The sequence below is a fragment of the Barbus barbus genome (assembly GCF_936440315.1).
Source record: "Barbus barbus genome assembly, chromosome: 23".
NCBI classification, from domain to species: domain Eukaryota; kingdom Metazoa; phylum Chordata; class Actinopteri; order Cypriniformes; family Cyprinidae; genus Barbus; species Barbus barbus.
In genome coordinates, this window is record NC_136751.1 from 11,498,880 (window position 1) to 11,522,618 (window position 23,739).

Below are 23,739 nucleotides of genomic sequence, written 5' to 3' on the forward strand. Positions count from 1 at the left end.
GATAAAAACGGATGTACGCAAGAAGAATTGTCCGGAGTTTTACGTCATCAATACGTGACCCGTGTTCTCTCGCTATAATGGTAGCTAGCAAACAACAGCAACGTGTAGCGTTAGTTTTATTAATTACATGCCTTGATGTAAAAAAAAAAAAAAAACCCCGAAAAAGACGACGTGTGTGGAGCAAGTCATGGCTGGGCAAAAGAGGACTTTATGGACTTCCAGTTCTACAGAGCGAACTTGAGGTAATTTTGTTATTCGAGTTTAAACATCCTGCCCCTTAATAAATAAACTTTAAGTAAACTTTACGTTGTACATATATTGTTTTTACAAATAATGAATGGTTTGAAGTTGTCGCGCTAATTGCGTCAAGTTCAGTGCTCCTATTGGTTCTTGGTTTCACGGTCGTCGTAGGAGATGTCACACTGCAGGAAAGTGTCTGAAATCTTCTGACACTGCCAGAATTTAATCGGAGGAAAAAATTGATCGCAACGGCCATTAATCGGCTGTCGGTGAACATGTCAAACCAGCGATCTAGACAACCGATTTTAGCCTAGGATTATTGGAATCTTTTAGGATTTTCAAAATTTGTCTCAGACGACCAAATCGTGGCCAAAATCGCACAGTGTGAGCCCGGCTTAAGTATAAGAGCAAGACCCCATCAGACCAAAGTAGAAAACGTCGTAAATATCAAGAATAATTAATAAAGTATGGATTCAGTTGCTCTAAAGTTACTGTCAACAACAATCTGCGAGTAGCTGCATCCACCATCAGATCACAGATGAAGCTTTTGTGATGCCAAAAACAAGTACACCCATCCCATTGAAAGGTAAGCCCAAATTAATTTGATGTATAGTAAATATAGTTAAAATATTGTGAACGGCTTAAAATAAGTTTGTTTATTTTTTGTGTATGCTTTGGTAGTGGGGGTCGCGAGTTCTTGTCGCTCTTACATTAGGGGGTCGATGGCTTAAAAGTTTGAAACCACTGCAGTAGAACTTAATGGAGCTTTCCGAGCCTCAGACAATATGCCCTCACTTGCACCATGCATCATTATTGTTTGGGAGCTACACACCCACGGCCAGAAACGTCCTGGGCACACAAGAAAATTCAGGGCAGTGTATCTGCAGATAACCCCCCCCCCCCCCCAAAAAAAACCCCCCACAGTTTTATTAGATTAACAGAGATTATTTTTGTACAAGTCTATACTTTATTTTTTGGACAATTCTGCATGGTGCACCTTTAAAATCAATGCTTTGTAAAGTGAACTTTTGACCAAAACGGTTTATGCTTACCAGCATGGAAAAAGACTACAAAACACATGTCTTTGCACTTACGAGTTTGGCATGTTTTTGAAAACTGAAGGGTTATAAGACTGAAATAATATCAGTTTAACAAAAACAAAATAAGACAATATTTGCTCCATCAAATCTCAAATAAAAGTATTTTTGTGGCATGACCCAGAGAAAAGTGCAGTTTGGTTACAAGCAATGAAACCGATGTAACAAGTATTTCTTGAAATTTTTGTTCAAGACCTTTATTATGTAAACCGTTGCACATATAGGTTTCCTCAAAAAAAGTCCACACAATCAAAGATATGGGGCAAGTTCCAATTATTGCAATAACAAGAGATCAGAATTGTCCACTGTATTCACAAAAAAAGTCTCTAAATGTGTAGCAGCTTTGCTGCAATGTGCTGAATGAAGAGAATCTGCTAAACTAAAGATGAAAAACAGTAACACAGTTCCTGTATCATCACAGATCAAAATTCTTTGGCTGTGATTGTGATTTGGGCAGGGCAACTGATCTGTCACTGTCATGTCCGGGTCAGCAGACCAGAGTATCAAAAGTATCATGAGTACAGAAAACCTAGTTGACTCATGACACCTCCATATCAGTCATCATCCTCATCATCTGAGTCCATTACCCGTCGTCGGTTAAACTGGGAACAAAACAGAGACATTCACTGGACACTTGTGTTTATAGATTTATGAAGCTTAAATTTTTACAATCTTGAGAACGTATTTTTAATACAATCACAATGTTCTTACTTTTACAGTCGTTTTCTTCTCTGTTTGTTGACTGACTTTCTCCAGGATCTCTATTAGTCCAGCCTCTGTAATCTAAAGATACAACACTCAATGCTATAAAAAACACATTCTAAAATTATTAAACACTTTATGAATGATGCTTCATCTGTGTTCTTACTTTTCCTCCAAGCTGTCCAAAGCGAGCCATCTGTATCAGGTAATTCTCCACTGCTTTTGCTTTATCTGGCTTTACAAGAGCCAAATTACTCACTAAATAATAATAAAAAAAAGCAACAACACCGTTACTGTAGATCTTAGTTTTAAAATATTTAAAGGTACAGTATGGAATATTGACAGCTAGCAGTTGAAATGAGTACTGAATCACAGAATCACAGAGACCAAAAGCAAAAACAGATATTCTGACACAGAACACATCTCAAAATACAATAACTGGCTGGAGCATTGAAACAAGTGTGTCAATTTAGGATGTTTCCTAAATATCTGCAAACATATTATGGTATTATGGTATGGTTTATGCTTTAGTATAGTCAAACAAATTACATACAGCACCTTTAAAAGGGTCCACAATAAAAATAAAAATAATTTAATCCTTTACTCATCCTCATGTTTTTCCAAACCCACAAGTCTTTTGTTCATCCTTGGAAAGCAAATCAATGTACATACATAGAGCACATCAATAAAGGTACAGAAGCAAAAAAATGGATTGCATTTTGTATTTGAATTTTAATTTGTTTCCACTGAAAACAATGCAAGTGTTTGTGCTGGTGTCTCCATGTCCTGCAGAGCGCGCTGTGCACATTATTATTATAGCGCAGGTTTAATGTTTAAACATTGTTATATACTTGAACTGTTTAAGTATATCTATAGATTTTATTTTAGGCAAGTCGTGATGATATGAGAAGGCTAAATTGATCAAACATAGGCTATGATCAGCTCATGCCGCTGGCCGCTTGGTCATTACTTTAAAAAAAACAAAAACTTATAGGCTATTTAACGAACAAAAATGCTCCAAACGTTTTTCTAAATTAACTTAATAAAAAAATGAAACAAAATAATAATTTTGCCATTACACACAAAACTGAACTATTTTAATAGCCGAAACAGTAGTATAAACTGTTTTAGGAGAAAGGGGAAAAAAAGACAGGGTCGGACTCGGGCCAGTAATCCTGATAAGATGTCGGACGTGGGCCGGGTTTAGGGCCTGAGCGTCTCGGGCCAGGGCCGGGCTAGGGCCTAAATTTGTGGCTCGTGCAGGGCTCTAGACCACAAAACCAGTCATAAGGGTTTATTTTTATAAAATGAGATTTATACATCATCTTTCCATTGATGTATGGTTTGTTAGGATAGTACAATATTTGGCCGATATGCGATATACAACTATTTTAATATCTGGAATCAGACGGTGCAAAAAAAAAAAAAAAAAGTTATAATAAATAAGTGTTGATATTTTTATGGTAGGAAATTTACAAAATATCTTCATGGTGCATGATCTTTACTTAATATCCTAATGATTTTTGGCATTAAAGAAAAATCGATAACTTTGACCTATACAATGTAGTGTTGGCTATTGCTACAAATATACCTGTGCTACTTATGACTGATTTTGTGATCCAGGGTCACATATCTGATGTGATCTAAGTGCAGTAGTCAATGTTTCCATGCAGGGATACACATAAGTGGTGTGCATGTGCGACCAAAATAATAAATGTGCTGGGTAAATAAGTTCAGACCGCTCATACACTTCATTCATGCTTCAGGTTTTTTTCTAGGTTTGAAAATTATGAAAATTCATATAAAAGACAAAAATGGAAAAAATAAAATTTTTATATTAACAAATAATTGTAGTTTATTTAATACTCAATTTTTATCTTAAAATAAAATAGCATTATCATACTATGTTTTGTTATTTTGTTGAAAAACTAAATAAAGTGCAATAACATTATTAATTATTTTTACTTTGTATAGTTATATTTAACGGGTCACACCATGTGCAGTGTGAGCACCAAACCAAATCTCCAGGTGCTCTCATGAAGATGAAAGTCTGAAGGGTTTTGAATGACAGCACAGAATAAAATATCTGGTAAGAATAGAGAAAATAGTATCTACAAGCATGCATGCAAGGTTGGGGAGTAACGGAATGCATGTAACAATTACATATTTAAAATACGAAATATGAGAATCATTAAGATGCATTGCGTTGTCTTCTTGAGCATCAATAAAGGTTTAACCAAAAGGAAAATAAAGTCCAATGTTTGGCAGATAGCAACAAAATCCGCAACAAATTACTTTTTAAAGCATGCGTTTTGTAAATTTTCAGAATGCATCAGGATACCTCTAGAATCGATTCTGAGCTTAGAGTTAACAGCAGATGGCGCTCTACTCTAGTTTTTATCCGCATACTCAAAAGCTCAAGAAGAGCGCTTGTGCGTTCGGCCGAGTCATGTAATTTCACCTCAGCTTAGAATGCTTTTATGACGCGAGATTAAAGGGGTCATATTATGTTGCTAAAAAGAACATTATTTTGTGTATTTGGGTGTAATGCAATGTGTTTATGTGGTTTAAAGTTAAAAAACACATTATCTTCCACATATTGTACATTATTGTTGCTCCTCTATGCCCCACCTTTCTGCTTTTACAAAGCTCATCGTTCTGAGAAGCGAGACGGGCTCTGATTGGCCAGCTATCCAGTGTGTTGTGATTGGCCGAATACCTCAAGCGTGAGACGGAAATGTTACGGCCCTCACCGTCTGATTTCTACTTTTGTCCTCTTTTGGAAGCCCAAACAAAGTACTTTCGCTTTCACAATGAAAGACAGCGTCTCCACGACATGCCGCCGGCGGCAGCAACAACAATACTAAAGCGAGAATAATAGTTCCGCCTTCTTTCATTGTGTATACATTTGGGCGGTGCTTTGCAAATCTTCCCACACCGTGACGTAGACGTGGGGATGTGTTTAAATGAGCCGTTTTAGGGGGGCGTGGCAGAGTCTTAACTTTTATAAAGAATATCTCTTTGGTTTTGAAACTTTAGTCTTTGCAACTTCAGGGATATTATCTATGCGCAAACAGCTTGTAACACTCCAAAGAGAAAGGAAAACTTAAAATCGCATCATATGACCCCTTTAATGTAAACAGCCCACTGTGAACACCCTTGTAATTCGCTTCAACCTTTTCAAATTTTATGAATGATTATTTTAGGTTCAAATGTGTTTAAGGATTTGGAAACAAGCACAGTGCAGCTGTTTCTAAAGCATGCAGTGCCATCTGTTATAATCTAAGCTCAGAATCGATTCCAGAGGAATCGCGATGCATTCAGAAAGTCTCAGAATCGATCCATGAATCGATTCTGCATCGATTTATCGTCCCAGCCCTAGTATTTTGTAATCTGCAGTGAAACACATTTTAAATGTAACCGTCCCAACGGCTGCATTTACACTGCACAGTTCAAGTGACCCAATTCCGCTTTTTCCTCCCATGTGGCACAGATGGGATATGGCCCACGACCATGTAAACAGGGAAGAGAATAATTGAAAAAATAAATAAATAAAAACCAATCGCATGGATTCCGATATTCTCCAATCGGTTTCAGGCCTCATTCATATGTGGAAATAAATCAGATATGAATCGGATACTTCCCTGTAACTCCGTCATCGAAAAGTGATTTTTTAAGTAGCAGTTGAGTAGTCTACTTGAGTAGCAGAGGATTAATTAAATTTGTTTGCGTTAAATAAAAGGCGATCTGACGCTGAAATGTGGTGCTTTTGAAATCACGCTGAGTGCTCGTTGCTGCTATTGTCACAGACGAGCGCTTCAGTCCCGTTCATGCCATTGAAACCACAAAATAAAATGCACACAAATATGTCCCTGCCTTTGATATACAATCACTGATGAACGCATTTGGTTTTAATTACTAAAAAAACACAGACGATGTGGCATGCTTAACAATATTTACCACCTGAGTATTATTCGACAAGCTTTCAGCAGAGCTGCAAACATCACTGTCCTGAAGAATTTGTTCTAGGCTATATAATAATTTTGATGTAGGCTATAAATATAACTATTGCATTACAAACGTTTCTACTGTATATGAATTCCATGTCAATAAATTAACAGTGTGTCTATTTACACTAAGTGCAAATAGCCCGCCTGTTGGCAAAGGCCATTTACACTAACTCCGCCCACTAACGTGTGATTGGGATAGTCAACACAAAAAAACCCCCGCTTTTTCCACATCAGTTTCCGTGGCATAGATGGCAAGACGCGATCGACCCAAGTTCAAACCTGCCTTTTGCCAAACTTTTTTTCTCCCTTTTCAAATCTCACATCACATCAGAAAGGCATTCAATTTTCAATAAAAAAGAAGGAAATCAAAAAGTTGAAAATAAAAGCATCGGGTAGGGTTGTAGGGAGGGATTTATTGTCCCAATAAGGTGGCATCCATTTAATAATTAGAATTAAAACTATAATTTACACTCAATTCGTTATTACTGCGTACTGTTTTATAATGTACTACAATACTGAGGTGCAGATAATAGCCACTATTTGCAATAAGTAGTATAAATAGCAGAAAATCTTGCTATTTTAACAGTGTAAATAGAATCTATAGCTATTTGCACAGTGTAAATAGTACCTATCGCTAAAAAATATGCTATTTGCACAGTGTAAATAGCATCTAATTGCTATTTGCACTTAGTGTAAATAGAATCGCATCGCTATTTACACAGTGCAAATACCTGCTGCCATAAATTAAACTCAATGTACTATTCAAATTGATTTGTGATGTCATATGCTATTTTTGGCTCGTTTCACCAAGTGCAGAGTAAAATACCCACTTAAGGCCTCGTTTACACTGCAGGTCTTGATGCTCAATTCCGATTTGTTGCCTATATCCGATTTTTTGTCCGTCCATTTACATGTTCTTTCAGTTGTGACCATAGACTGTAAAAAAAGATGGACGACACGTCTCCACTTCCTTCCACTATAGAAAAGTGAAGCGAATACATTTCAGTATGGCCGCTGCCATAGAGTAAATGACGTAATTTGGAGGCCGAGTCTGCGCAGTAGAGCTTCGTTTGGAGCCAGAGTCTGCGCAGTAGTGTCATGAGGTGGAGCCATGGAATCAAACTCCCGCCCAAACTCCCGAAGTACCAATCAACCATAACGTCACGCCCTGTTTTTATAGCATCAAATTACTATCTAAAATCAAACTTACCGCAAAAACGAACAATTGAACATTTATCAGCGTGATAACTACCTTAAATGACCAAAAACATATTTCGGAAAATTGTATTGGAAGTGTAAATTATTTATTTTGACTGAAGACCCATTCGTTTACATGGAGAGGGTGGGGTTTATGACCTGTATTGCAGCCAGCCACAAGGGGGGTGATCAAAGAGCCCGCAGCTTCACTTTTAAGGATGAGTGAGACACACCCGGTTGTGACCCATATCCGATTCATGCGTTTACACTTGTCATACCATCTGAAACATCCCGCATGCGTTGTCGTCATTTAGCGCCTCCACACGTGCTTGCTGAGAATAATGTGACCTATGCTGACAAAACGAATCGAGCAAATTTGAAATTTTTTTTATTTTTATGTTCACATTCTCCATTAAAAGACCTTCAAAATAATGTATGATTTTTTGGAATCAGACAAAAAATGTTTGCTACACCCCTTTAAAGTATAGAGTCAGCAAGGTTGATAAGAAAGATTAAAGTTGTCCTCCAGTTCTTTTCTTATTAATAATTAGGCCAGTTATTTTCTTATTAATAATTAAGCTACCATATTAATAATCACAATATAGCTGTTTTTTATTTCATCTTTCCTATTATAAATAAAAACAGATGAAAAAAAAACAGTATAGGAACAAATAGCCTAGAAACAAACAAATAATGCATTACCTTTATAATTTCACATCTAAACAAAAGCATTCATATAGCCTGCTAAAAACAAGTTATCAAATGTAAAAATTCACTTCAGTGTGTTCATTACAAATAAATTGATTTTTAAATTTACAAATAAAGTGCTACGAGTGATTCCCTCTTTTCTTTTAGGCTATTGATAGATAACACCGAGACAGACGGTAATGCACGAATCATATAAAGTTACACATCAGATGTTCCCCAAGCTTTCACTTAAAACAGAACAGATTATTGTTTGCGTGAATACTGAAATACTATAATTCTGTGTATTTATCGAGATCGCGCAGCGTTATGCGCGCTCTTCAGATGACAGTCAGCGCGAGAAGCGAGCGGAGAAAAGGTAATCCGCTCAGAAAATATACAATTAAAGATACTTTTAGATGTTTAATTACTAATTGGAGCATTGGGATCGCTAAACGAGGTCTTAATTAACTATTTGTTGTGAAAATCTCAAATGCAACTAAAATCAACATTTTTCCCTTTTATTTATTTTTGCCTGTAGCTCAAAATAGCCCGTGTGCATTTACATGATTTACACTCATATGACGTCATTAAACCGTGGCGAAGTACTAAATTGTCGCAGTTTTAATGACGTACAGAACGCGATGCCTCAGAAAATCCGATCTGCCTGTTTACATGACAGTTGCATTGGCACATATCCGATTTATTTCATATGAATGAAGCCTGAATCCGATCTCACTATATCCGAATGCATGCGTTTTTTTCCTGTTTACACTGTCATAGAACAGATCCGATCTGTGTCACATACGAGCAAAAAAAAAAAAAAAAAAAAAAAAAATCGGAACTGGGTCACATTTAACTGACAGTGTAAACGGGGCTTAGAATAATTTTCTTCCTGACCCAACTGTTCCCATTAAATTTAGATCTCATTTCCAGAATCTCACATTTAAATTTCCACTACTGAAAATGAGAGATAACAAATAAAAATGTAGTCTGCACAAATATTGTATTTGTTATTTTATTCATCTTAAGATACAAAATTCATTTAATATTTTTAGGTCAACACTGTAGGAAAAAGTGTCGCAGAGAAAATAAAAATGTAGGTTGTACAAAAATTGTAGACTGTTATTTTTATTTGTCTTGTCAAAATACACAATTCGTCTAAAATTTTGCTGTCAACACTGTAAAAAAAAAAAGAAGTGTCGCACAGAAAAAAAACAAAATGTAGGTTGTACACAGATTGTAGACTTATTTTTTTTCGTCAAAATACAAAATTTGTTTAACATTTTGCTGTCAACAGTAGGAAAAGTATCGCAGAGGCAAAAAATAAATAAATACATATGACATTTGTCATTTAAACTTACAAGCAAAATATGAAAAATATTTGAGTGCAGGCTGTAAGATAAGAATGAGTAAAGTCGGGAACGGGATATTGTTAGACCGCCCGTTGCCGTTTAAATCACACCAGAGTTACCAACCACTACCGTGTTTTATTCGGAAATTTAATCCCGAGTCGCAAGAAATCTGGTCAGGTCCCACGGTTCCCGGGGGAGAGCCACGGGAATGCAGACCTCTAGTCCCAACCCTGCTTACATGACAATACTAGTGATAGCTTGCAAAAGGTTTGTAAATGAACTTACACCTGGCACGGGCAGACTGATCCAAGACTTGAGCCAATATGGAGTTTCTCATCTCCGTCTCTCTGTGAAAGTGACAATGATAATAAAACTGTTCAGACATAATCCTTCTAGACAACAATTAAGCAATGAAAGAAACATTTTGTGAAATTACGTAATAGAGTGAAAATGGTCTAAATTATCTGAATTCCTCTAAATAAATGTGGTTAATTTCAATTAATGTTGCCTTTCATAAAGCAGTGAAGTTAAGTTGAATTTAATTGTAATAAAATGTGTTACATTGTTACATAAACAGATATTTTAAGTATTTGAGCATGATCAACATTGGGTAACAGAAATAATAATACTTTTCAAAGACCAATAACTTTTAATTTAATGTATCAGAAAACTTTTGTTTGTTATTATTGTTTGATGTACCTCTGTTTGGTCTCCTGCTGCCCCTGCTGGTCACTAGAAGGATCCTAAAAGGGGATATGTAAAATTCATATGCATTATCTCTTTAGGGGTCCAAGCACCTAATTCCAAATTTCTTCTTTCCTGCCCTAAATGGGTCCATACTTCAGAAACCGTAAGTTGTAGAGACACTAAACTATAAAACTATATGCCATTTCTATTTTGGTTCATATCTCTAGAATCGTACAGGCTAGCTTCAGATTTGTTTTCCTCTGAGGGGGCATTTACATGCCACTATTTTAGAAAAAAAGGGTAGGCATTTTGCCAGTTCATTTAGACGACAACAGTGTTTTGGGGGCCTGAAAATGCAAACTTAAAAAAAAAAAAGGGTTTAAAATTGCAAGTTCTTGGAAACAATACCATTATGGTTTTCGTGGAAACTATAAAAACATGTGCATTACGTGTTCAGTCTGTAGGAATGTGAGAGATTCTTTACAAAGTTACCCCAACTACTCGCCCAGCATGCATAACAGCGTTTTTAGTATTCTTCGTGGATCTGTGTGAAGGGGTTTGTTGTCTGTATGTGAAACTTTCCAAAAACACAACAGAAAACTTTACCTTTTGTAGTACATTAATTGTCATGTGAAAATACCTTGAATCATTGATTCATGTCCTACAAAATGTTGGTCTGCATTGAGGGGGTTTGGGTCATTTTAATGAATTGAACTATATCACTAAAACGCAAAGTCGGACCTTGACAGTTCCGCTTCAGTTCCGTTAACTCTTCAAATATATACTAAAATCATAAATATAACTCTCTTAACTTATAATCATTATGAAGCTCTAGAGCCCATTAAAGTCACAAAACATTAGCCTGTAACATTTCACTTAATTCAGCCATTCTTGAGACACGGGAAAAAACATGTCCAGCAATTGTAACTGCTATTAGGTTTAAAAAATAAAAATATTTTCAATTGTAAATGTTATGGGGATTAATAATAGTATGTATTTAACACAATTATCCCCTTCAATTTAATTTTATATTTATTATGTGAAATCTATGACACTTATTGTCTTCTCATTACATCGAGAACAGTGTGTCCACAGAGAAGGGTTCAATCATTCATATGCTAAAAAAGTTGATAAAATATCAAAGCAAGGTTGTTTTTTTAGTGACACGCATGTTTCATAAGGCTTCACAGTTGTGTCCCCAATTTTAGTCAACACTGTCAGACATTCATTAAAATCAGGGAATATCAGGGGCAGCTATCACTCTTTAAAGGACCCCTTGCCACAATCCTTCTCTGCAGAGTGCATCACTGTCAGACAGACTTTGGTCAGTTTTATAGTTTTAGAATATTTAAAATCCTAATGTTAATATCTCCTGGTCACAACCATTATATGTCAACACCATCTTTCAATTTCTGAGGAAATTATTTGAAATATTTAGATCATTTTATTCTCCTAAACAGGTCCCATTAGCATCCACAGAAAAAAAAAAACTAAATGGCTACTACATGAACTCCATTTGTTTTGTGAAAGAAATGCCAAATTTGTCACCACCGTCAGATTTTGTTCCAATAATATATCAAAATACTTAAATGTGACTCGTGAATAAAAGCTTTATAAACAATAGCATACTCACTGTTTGATGTGTTTGTTTTAAAACAGTAATTGATTGATTCAATGTAGTTGACAGTTAAAAAAAAAAAAGACAACAAATTCAAGTTTTCACCTCCGTAAGAGGAATATTTTTGATAATATTTCATTATATTTTATATTTGTTGAGGAATTGTTGGTCACATGTGAAAGTGACTTCTGTCTGCTAACACGAGAATGTGTTTAGAAATGTTAAAAACACATTGAATGCTGTGAAATATTAAGTTGAAATTATATTACACAGTTAAAGGTAAAAAGCACATTTTGTTAAAAAAAGAGAAAAGTTGGGAGGTTGAATCAAAGCATAGCTCGGTAGCTTATATATAATATAACGTTAACTTACATAAATGTAGTTTCATTTTTCTGCGTACAAGGTTTTATTTGTTCCATTTTGCACCCCGTGTTGTCCCGCTTCTCAAGAATGGCTGAATTAACTCGGTGGCTAATGTTTTTCTGTCGGCTCATCAGTCAGCAGCTCGAGAGCGAGATGTAAATGTATTATAGAGAACGTTTAGATGGGTTTTAGGGCGGTCTAGGCGACAATAAACGCGAACGGCGAGAATAGATTTGATTCATACCGAAGGGCCTGATGTAAGTTACAGTTCAATATACGTCTAAAAATACTATTAATTTTGCTCGTTTCTTTCCCCGTTTCTCTTACCCCATGTTTCGCCTGCAGTTCTGCCATACGTTGCCGCCTAATGGCTTCCAATTCTTCATCAGCCATGATTTTTAAATACAGAGCAAGCTTTCAGAAAGAAATACGACACGATTGGCGTGCGTGTTCTGCTTCTGCATGGAGAAATACAGTGAAGCTAGCAAGCTACGTTGGTTCCAGGTTGTGTAAATCAAAACCAGAGCGATCGAATCATCGAACCTCACTCTTTCTTCTTCTTCTTTTAGGATTTAATGGCGGTTCGCAAACCAACTTAAAAGGTGCATTTCCGCCACCTGCTGGAAAGAAGTGTGAAGCGCACAATGAATAGGAAGTTTAGAAACAAGAGCTAAAAAAAACACACAATAAATAAACCGGTATCCTAAATCTTATTGATCAATCCTGTTTCCTTTAAATAAACAACTAATTCACGATATATTCTTGATTGTTTAGGTCCATCACCTAACAAAACCTGGATTGACATATTTATTTCAAAATATCTTAAAGCTTGACTTAGTTGGAAATGTTCTCTTTCATAAGCCTCACATGTTATCACTACATTTTCTATTAACCCACATTTGTCACAATTTCCATTCTCATGTTTTCCTATTCTATGTAAGCACTGCTTTAATAAACAATGTCCAATATGCATTCTTGTTATTAAAACATCCTCTTTCCTGTTTCCAAATCTTCTTCTCTCTGAAATAACTTTCTCTTGTATGCAGTATAATGTTCCTTCTTTCCATTAATTCTGCCATATTTCCTGTACTCCTTTCGCTATTATTGCTTTTATTTCTGTTTTACTTAATGTTACTTCAGTGTCTATTTGTGAATGATTTAATGCCTGTTTAACCAGATGATCAGCCTCCTCATTTCCTTTCACAACCGTATGTGATGGTCTATATATCTATATATTTCTGTACAACTAAACTTTCTAATATTTGCTTCATTATTATGTTTTTCTTTATGCAACTGGATATCAATCAAAGGCATTGGGAAAAGCCAAGAAGGAATTGCTGACCTAGCCACAGTAAGGGGCAATATGTCACGTAAAACCATTTTCTGTGCTTCCTCATTAGCCTTCCATCCAAAGCTTGATAACTTTTTATATTCATATTCCCGACAGTCCTTCAACACCATTTTAACTGGATGACTATCCGAATGTCCCTTTATACTTATCCAGTACCTCATCCTTAACTTGAGCCTATGAATTTCTTGAGGTATCTCGCCCATCTCTACATGAACTGCTGATAATGGGGATGATCTAAAAGCTCCGCAAACAAATTTGCATTGCTTGTGATTGTGTTGCCTCTAATTTTAAAAGTTGTGTTTTACATGCAGAGCTATATACCATACTGCCATAATCAATATCACTCTTTCTTCTTCTTCTTCTTGGTTTTTAACGCGGCTGACAACCAACGTAAATAGGTGCATTATCGCCAGCTTCTGCTCCAGAGTGTGGAACAGAGTTTTATATTCTATTTATCAATCCCGTCTCTCTAATAAAATCATAGAAGGCTTTATTATTTACTTCACTTGACCATTTAATTAAAACCTTAAAATTTAGATCCTGAATTCCATTTTTCCTTAATTCTTCTATCATTTTTCCTCTTTCTTGTTCATACTTCCTAGATTCAATAAATACATGAGGTGTTGTTTCTTCAACATTACAGTATTCACACAATCCATTTGGATGTTTCCCTATTATTTTAAGAGTGTTATTTAAATTTGAGTGCCCTAATAATATTCTGTTAAAGATAACCTCATCTTTCCTTGACTTTCCTACACTTTATATTTTGATTTTCATTCTTCTTCTTCTTCTTCTTTTATGGCGTTAAGCTGCATTACCGCCACCTACTATACTGGAGTGTAGACCAGAGTGACTAACAGAACTTTATTTATAAATAATAAATAATAGTAATAAAAAAATGTAAACTTTATATTCTATTTATTAACCCAGTTTCCCTCAAGAATACAATTAAAGAATTATAATTTGCTGTAAAAAAGAGAAATCCAAGGCACTCTTCTTCAAAATAATTTAAAAAGCCTTTAGTATACTATTTCATGATAGAAAATTTAAAAGACTTGGGAAGAAGCAACGCACGCGTAGCGGCGCAAAACGCCTTCTTTAGGGTGTGCTTCCCAGACAAACAGTTTCCCCTTTTGTGTATACAATGATTGCACCAAGTAATCTGTTTTTTACCAAGTCATCTTCCTGCCAAAAAACAGATTACTTTGCTTCACAGACAGTTAAAAGGTACTTACAAATGTGGGTCGTGCAATCATCGTTCCAACATTAAAGAATGCAAACAATTTTGTGATTTCAAGACAAATAAGATGTACAACATAAAAGCATTCATTAATTGTAACACTACTTTTGTGGTATACAGGTTATCATGTAAATGTGGATGCTTTTATGTAGGCCGAACCAAGAGATGTCTCAAAGACGGAATATCGGAGCACAAAAATGCCTTTTGAAAAGCCAATTTAGATTATCCTATGGCAAAACACTTCCAAAATATGCACAATAGCAATCCAGAAGGCCTAATGGTTGAGGGTTTAGAAACTATCAAAAAGAACATTCGGGGTGGTGACTGATTAAAATTACTTTTACAGAGAGAAACATTTTATATATAGAATTTACAGGCCACAGTGTACCCTGGGTTGACTGAAGAAATAGATTTCAGTCCTTTCTTGTGATCATTTTCTCTCTCTCTCTCTCTCTCTATATATATACAGGTATGTATATATTTGTTTGGGTTTAACTTGTAATGTAGCCACCTAGTGGACTCTTTTTGTATGTGGATATTTACGATGTATGGCCACCTAGTGGACTGTTTCTTTGTTTTTTTTGTTTTCATTCTTTTGTATGTGAACATTCAGAGTCAGCCACCTAGTGGATTGTTTTGATATGCTTCATGTGGTAATTTACCATATCACTCAGGTGTTTCTAATCAGTATACACAAAAGGGGAAACTGTTTGACTGGGAAGCACACCCTGAAGAAGGCATTTTGCGCCGCTACGCGTGGGTTGCTTCTTCCCAAGTCTTTTAAATTTTCTATCATTAAATAGTCAGTATAATAAAGGCTTTTAAAATTATTTTGAAGAAGAGTGCCTTGGATTTCTCTTTTTTACATCCATTTGTATTCCCGGCCCCAAAGAGCACCTTCAAATATCTCATTGAACTCCCTGAGCACCCTGGACTTTTTTTTGTGTTTTATAATTTCCTGTTTGACCAAGTATTTGCTTTGGATCTATCGCCTGTGGTGTCCTTCTGAATATGTCTCTTTCTGTAATATATTTTTGCCAGTGACATAGTGACTTAGTACAATACATGTTGTACTGATTCTTCCTCCTGACCACACTCACACAGACCTGTTGGATGTTTTCCAATGAGATGTAATCTCTTATTTAGTCTTGTGTGACCCAGTCTTAACCTTGATATTATATTTTCCTCCTTGGTACATCGCATTGTCATCCTCATCCTTCCCACTTCCTTCTGGATGGTATAAAGATGTCTGCGTGTACTTCCCTTGTTCCATTTATCTTGCCATTTGCTGATGATTTTACTTTTAATTATTGTCTTTATTTCTGTTTTGCTAAATAAAATGTCCATTGTGTTTTCCTGCCTGATTGCGTCCTTTGCTTATGAATCTGCTATTTAACTCCCCTGTGAGCTGGCACCCACATAAATGTGAACACTATATTCAATTTATGAAGTCTGAAAAAGTTTCATATATTTCATTAACTATGTCTTGCCTACTCCAGGATGAAAATGACTGTAAAGATAATAACGCTAAACTGAGCATGGAATAACTTTGTTTAGTTTAACTGGCTCTACCCAGTGTAGAGCTGTTGCAATTGCTATTAACTCAACTGTATAAACTGCCAGTTGATCTGATGTTCTCCTATTGATAGATACTTGTAAAGATGGAATGGTAAAATGCTGTTCTTCCTGTAGGATCTTTAGATCCATCAGTATATATTGTTACATAACTCTAATACAATGTTTGAATCCTATCCTCCACCAACACTGGTAGATTTCCTGTATCTTTGAATAGATTACTATTTTTCCAGTTGATATAAATCAACGACTACTGAGAGAAATAACCATGGATGAGTTACTGTTAATGGGACTGTAAGAATATATGTTTCCTGATCTAATCCCATTTTTCTTGCTATATCCACTGAGACCCATGCAAAACATTTACTCTTAGCTCTCCAGAGTTTGTACAAGGTGCGTAAAGTGCTTGAAGTACTTGAATTTGACTTTTTGAAATTGAAGTCCTGGAAAACCCTTGAAAACAGCCACATTTATGAAAAGGTACTTGAAAATAACTTGAATGCTTAAAAGGCAGTGTAAGAAAATATAGTCTGCCTCGACCCAGATTCCACTCCACAATATATGTTTGATCATGCTCATTTCCCAAAATGGCTTAATTATTATAGAGTAGAATAAAGTCAACAGTTATGTTGTTTGTAGACCATTTGGGATGATCACATCCTGAGCAAATGGTCACCAACTGTAGAATGGGAGCGGGTGTGGGACACCAACTACCTCAGACAAAGGGGTGTCAGAAATTAATTAACATACAGAACAGTTACAAATGACCTGCTTCTATCATCTGATCGTGGTTGTATCTCTTTATTAGTTCTACTGGATCTTAGCTCTGCGTTCGACAATATCGACCACAACATTCTTTTGAATAGACTAAAACACTTTGTTGGCATCAGTGGAAGTGCATTAGCATGGTTCAAATCATACTTATCTGACCGCCATCAGTTCGTAGCAGTGAATGAAGAGGTATCATATCGATCACAAGTGCAGTATGAAGTACCTCAATGCTCAGTACTAGGGCCATTACTTTTCACACTTTACATGTTACCATTGGGAGATATTATCAGGAGACATGGTGTTAGCTTTCACTGTTATGCTCATGATACTCAGCTCTATATTTCTTCGCGGCCCGTTGAAAACACACTAAATTGAGAAACTAACGGAATGCATAGTTGATATAAAAAACTGGATGACGAGTAACTACTTACTGTTAAATTCAGAGGTGTTAATTATTGGACCTAAAAACCCCACATGCAGTGGTGTCAAAAGTATTCACATTCATTACTCAAGTAGAAGTATAGATACTAGGGTTTAAAAAGTATCAACTCAAGTTTTTTACTCAAGTAAAAGTATAAAAGTACTGGTTTCAAAACTACTTAAAGTATAAAAGTAAAAGTAATGGAAGGAAAAAAAATGCCATTAAGGACAAAAGCTTAGGCCGCGGCACAGGGGCCTATTGTGCACTACCCCACCTCCTCAAAAAATTTTTTTTCTAAAGGCCATAATGACTATAATGTTATATTAAAATGTTAATGTTGAAAAATGTGGGATGCACTAGGCTACCTGTTTCAGCCGGATATGTGCCCGCTGAAAATGAACGCATTTTAGTACAATGCAAATACATTAAAAAACCATATATGTGTACTACTGAGCATTAACGTGTTTCATGGAGCGGAAGATATGATGACTAGTTGCCTGTAAGTATTGTAATGGTGCAAAAAGTCAAACTTCAGAGGCATGTCATCAATAACCTTTATTGGAATGTAAATGTACATCCAAGCTTAGCTGCAGGAATCTGTGAGGGCAACGGACGAAGAGAAAGCACCCATTTGATAAATGAGCCAGTAGTGGAGAAATAATAACTTTTAAGAAATAATCTTTTTTGAGTGTGACGTGATTTGTGTCATGTGCAGGTGCGATGGATCGCGTACAAACCAATAGGGTGTCAGAATGGTATAGGTTTATATTCTCATCCAACCACAATTCACTCTATCCGGATGGCGCGATTTATCTGGATAGGTTTTTATTTTATTTTTTAAATTTTTTGAGCGATGACCAAGGGCGATGCTAGGATTTTCATTTTAGGGGGGCTCAGCCCCCAATGATGGTATAATAATAAAAAATAAATAAATATTTACAAAAAAATTTATTAATAGTACCCTGCATATACTAAACTTATTGCAGTATTCCACTGTATTGCATAGATGGGTATAACATCCGAGTACAAGCCAAATACAAGTCTACCTGATCTCACACACACACACACACACACACACACACACACACCTGTTTACTGTACAAACCAAAAATGTCACTGTTTGCATTACTAGTACAAATCTTTTTCTATGCTTAAGTACAAACAGAAAATTGTAAACATAAAACATCATATCACTTTAAACTTACACTGACTATCCATATTAGCAATATAAACAACACAGCTATAAGGCTGGACAATGGATTAAACTATGTGGGTGCCGTGATTAACTTTTAAAAGTAAAAACAAAAACAAAAACAAAAAACAGCAAAACTGAAGCAGTCTGTGAGAAGGACACACAATGTTTCAATCTCTGTCAATCACTCTGATATGCAATTAAAATGAGTGCACTGACTGAGTGCTGTCTGTCACTGTCTTTAATCACTTCTATGCATAACTGTATTGTAGTTAATGCCACATGCACTGTAATATTAAGTTCTATATTGAAAGCTAAATTTTCAAATGAAAATAGCAATAACGTGATCGTTTTATAAAGTATGCGTATAATGTGTTAAGGGCTTTCGCTGAAGGAAACAGCTGTGGTGTGATGAGTGGTGAATGCAGCGAAAACTTTACAGAAGATTGGAAACCGATTGCTCTCCCATGACTTTTTGTAAACTGTATTTAAGACAAAGAACTGCACAGATGTAGATATTATAACAATCTATCGATAAACACACCTTGTCCTCTCCTCTGCGCCACCGCAGTCTGTGGATTGAAGAACGCGCAGAAAGATGGGGAGGAGCCGAAGTCTGCTGCCGTTTGAAATTTAAAGGGGAAGAATCGCAAGATTTTTAGGGGGGATGAGCAGAAATTTAGGGGTGCTAAAGCCCCCCTAAAAATGACCTAGCAACGCCCATGACGATGACAAGCCGGAATGAAAACGAGCCGAAATGAAATAGGAGTAAGGAGGCTATTTTTAAGATGTAAGGAGTAGAAAGTACAGATAATTGTTCAATTTCGAAATCCTTCAATTTTACAATGGTAATTAAAAGTTTTGTATGTTCATCCCAAAGCTGTCACAATAGGTAATAGTGAATGAGGCTATATGGGCAATTTCAGACACAGTCTCAGTCATAAAATACAGTGTGGATACTGTATACAACCACAGTGGTGTTAATTCACAATATATCACAGTAAATACAGTATCTTTATAGGAAACAGAATGCACTGTTTTTCACAGTATAGTACTTTTTTAATGTAAAATATTATTTGACTGGTTTTACAGTATTTTATTACAGTGTAACATACAAGTACTTAATGATACAAATTGTAATTATGTTTAACAAATTATACAGGCTACTGATTATTTACTAGGGATTTGGTCGTTATTTGTTCATGATCAACCAGTGTGTATCAAGATACCAATTCCAGTTTCAAGATACCAAGTGAAATAAGTGATTCATAATATATCTTCAAATTAAGTATTTAATAATGATTAGTTTGTAATGATTTTAAGATTTACAAAAACAATTTTATGACAACAAATTTGTAAGTTAAGACAAATATGTATTAATGTTTAGTAAATTATTAACTCATTATTGACAAAAACTGAACACTATTATGAAGTGTTACCACAGTAGAGAAAACATTTACTTGTGCATAGGCATTGAAAGATGCATTCACTTTACATCTAACTTCCTCTATATGTACTATAAGAGAAACGGCTCAGAAGCAGAGGAACATGGTACTTCTGTAAAGGATCAGTAATGGTGAAGACAACCTGGAGAGAGAGAGAGAGAGAGAGAGAGAGAGCGCATACAATGATAATTAACACAATAACAGATGATTTTAGAAGGACTATAAAGCAGTGGTTTTCAGTCTTGTCCTGGGGATTTGCACATTTTGTATATCACTATTAAACACACCTGATTAAGATGCTATGAGAATATGAAAATATGAATTTAACTGAGTGTGTCAGGTAAGAAAGACACACAAAATTTCCTCTGCAAAGTAGTGTATCACCAGGACCAGGATTGAAAACCACTGGTGTTAAGTGTCTGAACATTTCCTAAAATCACATTTAAAATAATAGCAAATAATTATCCTAGGTAATTGTTTAAAAGGAAGTTTAATTTTCTCATACCTCTGCATATGGATAGAAGCATGTCTCCCCCAAAGCATCCCAGTATTTTCCAGTCTCAAAATGTATTTTATACACACCGGCAATGAAGCTTTCTTTGCTGATTAAGCCAGGACACCGTCCATCATCATTAGTTATCCTATAATTAATACATTTTTTATTATCTTGAGAAGCTTTTGAAATTGATTTACTTGGAATTGACAAAACCGCTACATCATCTTAAATAGGCATACAATCAGACTGGTCAGTCAGATTGTATGCCTTCAGTTTATACAAAACTGAAGACCAGTGTTGGGGGTAATGCATTACAAGTAACGCAAGTTACGTAATCAGATTACTTTTTTTCAAGTAACTAGTAATGTAACACATTACTTTTTAATTTACAAGAAAATATCTGAGTTACTTTTAAAAAAAAATTAGGCCAGTTACTTTGTTTTCCCATTTACTGACTGACAGCTCTCCTGTCCCCATGTTGGGAGAAATCGGAAGTACAGAGGTGTTGTGTGTGAACATGATGTTACTGTAGTTCTAGACTAAATGTGAATATGCACTAATTCATCTCACTCGCAAAAAACTGATTTAGTATTCATCAAAATGAATTAAAACAGTGCAATACAAACTCAGAATATGACGCAACCCAGCAATAATTAAATGTTAAATGGTGGTGGTGGCGCAGTGGATAAGACACATGCCTTTGGTGTGAGAGACCCGGGTTCGAATCCACTGTGAGACACCAACGTGTCCCTGAGCAAGACACTTAACCCCTAGTTGCTCCAGAGGCGTGCGACCTCTGACATATATAGCAATTGTAAGTCGCTTTGGACAAAAGCGTCTGCTAAATGAATAAATGTAAATGTAAATAACACATATCTATCTAATCCCATTTTATTAACCGATGTCTTTGCTGCTGATCTTTGATGATCCAGTTTAACCATATTAATAAGCAAAAATGACTTTAGATAAACTAACAATTGTGCTTCATTGTTTTTTTTTATTGCTGAAGAGTGTTGAACCTTCTTCTCCTGCGTTCTACTGTACAGACGTGAATTTACTTTTCCTTCAGCCTGAGGTTTATTCATTACACGTTTTGGTGTGAAAGGGCTTTTACTCTGGCTATAAATAGAACTTCTAATATTAAAAACAAACAATCAAGCCTTGCTCATATTTAAAAAGTAACCTGGAAGTAACGCAAAAGTAACGTAACACATTACTTTCCATAAAAAGTAACTAAGTAATGTAATTAGTTACTTTTTTAGGAAGTAACGCAATATTGTAATGCATTACTTTTAAAAGTAACTTTCCCCAACACTGCTGAAGACATTTAATCAGTGGAATAATTTGACACTACACTTGAATTATTTGTTTACCTTGTTGTGAGTAAATTCCACTCTGATGAGATGGGGTTTAGGTGATGGAGGCTAATGGTCATGTTAGCTCCAGGAACTCCATGGCCTATATTCAGCACATGAGTTGTGAGGGGGCTTGGCAGGGTAGCAACTATGTTCATATTCTGTGGCAGAATGTGATATTACATTAATGCAATATAATCCAGCTGCTGTTAAGACATTTTTAATTAAATGAGGATAATCTGTAGAAGCTTAATGATAGGAATCCTGATCAAACTTCCAAAATGTTTACATTTGAAAGACCTGTTAAAATACAGTGCGTTTTTCTTGACATAATCAACACAAAATGTTAAAACACACCATTTCAAATTTTTGAATATTGAGAACATCAATGAGAACATGATTGTTTTTCTGTCAGTTGAAAACCAGAAACCTTTTGTTTTGCAGAATGAATTTTAATCATTTTTAATAATTTTTAAAGATTACTATTTAATGAGCCGAAAAGAACGCATGTCACACCTCTGTTCATCAAATTGCACTGGCTACCAATAGCTGCCTGCATAAAATTTAAGGCATTAATGTTTGCCTACAAAACCACCACTGGCTCTGCACCCCTTTACCTAAATTCACTGCTTTAGACTCATGTGCCATCTAAAAGCTTGCATTCTGCAAGTGAATGGCGCATTATTGTACCATCCCAAAGAGGCACAAAATTACTTTCACAGACTTTTACCTTAACTATTCCCTCCTGGTTCGATGACCTTCTCAATCTGAGCAGCCAATTTGAGTCCTTGGCCATCTTCAAGAAATGGCTAAAAACACATTTCTTCCATCTTTATTTGACCCTCTAACTCTAGCACTTTCTATTCTAATTCTATTTTATCTACGTTTTATTTTTTATTAAAAAGAAAAACACTTGCACTCTATTCATTTTCTAACTCTTTTCTTTAAAAAAACAAAAAACAATAAAAAACCTTGCTACGTGTTCTGCGTTAGGATAACTGAGACTTGTCATAGCACTGGCATATGATTGCTATTTTGTTTATTTTGATTGCGTGTATTGCCCTCATTTGTAAGTTGCTTTGGGTAAAAGCGTCTGCTAAATGACTAAATATAAATGTGATGTAAATATAATGGTGTGCTGTGGACATTTGAAGCATTTTGATTAAAACAGGTAGGTTTATTGAAACATCTTGGAGATGTTGCCACATTTCTTCTGGATTGAGTCTGTCTACATTTGTTCTGTTTCTTTATGTTATTCCAGATCAGATCTGTGTGGAGCACTGGCTGTTGTCAGACTCCTTGTGCAAACAAAAATCTCACTGGATTATTACAATTAATGGCAAAATGAATGTTTGGAAATGTAAACTGATATTTCCTACTGACACACTACAGCAAAAGATAGAAATAAATGACTTAAAACCATTTTTTAGCTGGTGAAAATACTAGTGTTCTAATAATTTTGGCCACCACTGTATGTTACAAAAGATATCCTTTAGTGACTGACTCAATGTCATCAGGTACTTTCATATTTACTTTATTGCTAAACAAATTTAATTGCTGATGTAGATACACAAAAATAATCTTACCTTATCTGCTGAAACAATATGACCCTTGATATGTTCAAGTCTGTTCATCTGAAGTGTGTCTTGTGGTATTGCACACCAGTGGTGTAAGTTAAATATAAAATGCAGTGAGGAACAATAAAAGGAGCAGCGATATATGAGCAGAGGCAGTATCACACATGAGAGATCACACATGAGCCAGCACCCAGCAACCCATGAAAGACTGTCTTGTGAGAAGAAAATTTTAATCGGTTTGATACAGATTCCTCAGCTGAGCACAAATGCTGGTTGTCTGATTTCAGAGTTTTTTCACTAAACATGTGGACTGTGTGTCTGCAGAAGTGTAAACAACAAGTCAGTGACCTCTGGGTAATTTGC

General features: G+C 35.6%; 2 protein-coding genes across 2 annotated transcripts; both read right to left on the reverse strand.

Annotated features, from left to right (window-relative positions):
- Positions 1-905: 905 nt before the first annotated feature.
- LOC306842664 (programmed cell death protein 5-like) lies at positions 906-12,524 on the reverse strand. The gene is made up of 6 exons (XM_079373661.1): positions 12,281-12,524; positions 9,985-10,028; positions 9,571-9,632; positions 2,206-2,297; positions 2,049-2,120; positions 906-1,939 (listed from the first exon to the last, which is right to left on the reverse strand). The coding sequence occupies exons 1-6, from the start codon at positions 12,344-12,346 to the stop codon at positions 1,892-1,894; spliced, it is 384 nt and encodes a 127-aa protein (XP_079229787.1). The 5' UTR covers positions 12,347-12,524; the 3' UTR covers positions 906-1,891.
- A 7,359-nt stretch (positions 12,525-19,883) lies between these two features.
- uraha (urate (5-hydroxyiso-) hydrolase a) lies at positions 19,884-23,665 on the reverse strand. The gene is made up of 4 exons (XM_079373834.1): positions 23,386-23,665; positions 21,818-21,960; positions 20,454-20,589; positions 19,884-20,090 (listed from the first exon to the last, which is right to left on the reverse strand). Exons 1-4 carry the CDS (start codon positions 23,554-23,556, stop codon positions 20,001-20,003), a joined length of 540 nt encoding a protein of 179 aa, XP_079229960.1. The 5' UTR covers positions 23,557-23,665; the 3' UTR covers positions 19,884-20,000.
- Positions 23,666-23,739: the final 74 nt, after the last annotated feature.

What these genes read in the sequence shown, in the direction of transcription:
- LOC306842664 (XM_079373661.1), bottom strand. Translation starts at nt 12,346, where the DNA reads ATGGCTGATGAAGAATTGGAAGCCATTAGGCGGCAACGTATGGCAGAA. An exon ending in TCAGTCTGCCCGTGCCAGGT is followed by an intron (nt 2,298 to 9,570) that starts GTAAGTTCATTT and finishes ATTATTATTTAG; the next exon opens with TGAGTAATTTGGCTCTTGTA. An exon ending in AGAAGAAAACGACTGTAAAA is followed by an intron (nt 1,940 to 2,048) that starts GTAAGAACATTG and finishes TTTTGTTCCCAG; the next exon opens with TTTAACCGACGACGGGTAAT.
- uraha (XM_079373834.1), bottom strand. Translation starts at nt 23,556, where the DNA reads ATGTGTGATCTCTCATGTGTGATACTGCCTCTGCTCATATATCGCTGC. An exon ending in ATATTGTTTCAGCAGATAAG is followed by an intron (nt 21,961 to 23,385) that starts GTAAGATTATTT and finishes ATTCTGCCACAG; the next exon opens with AATATGAACATAGTTGCTAC. An exon ending in TGGAATTTACTCACAACAAG is followed by an intron (nt 20,590 to 21,817) that starts GTAAACAAATAA and finishes TATTAATTATAG; the next exon opens with GATAACTAATGATGATGGAC.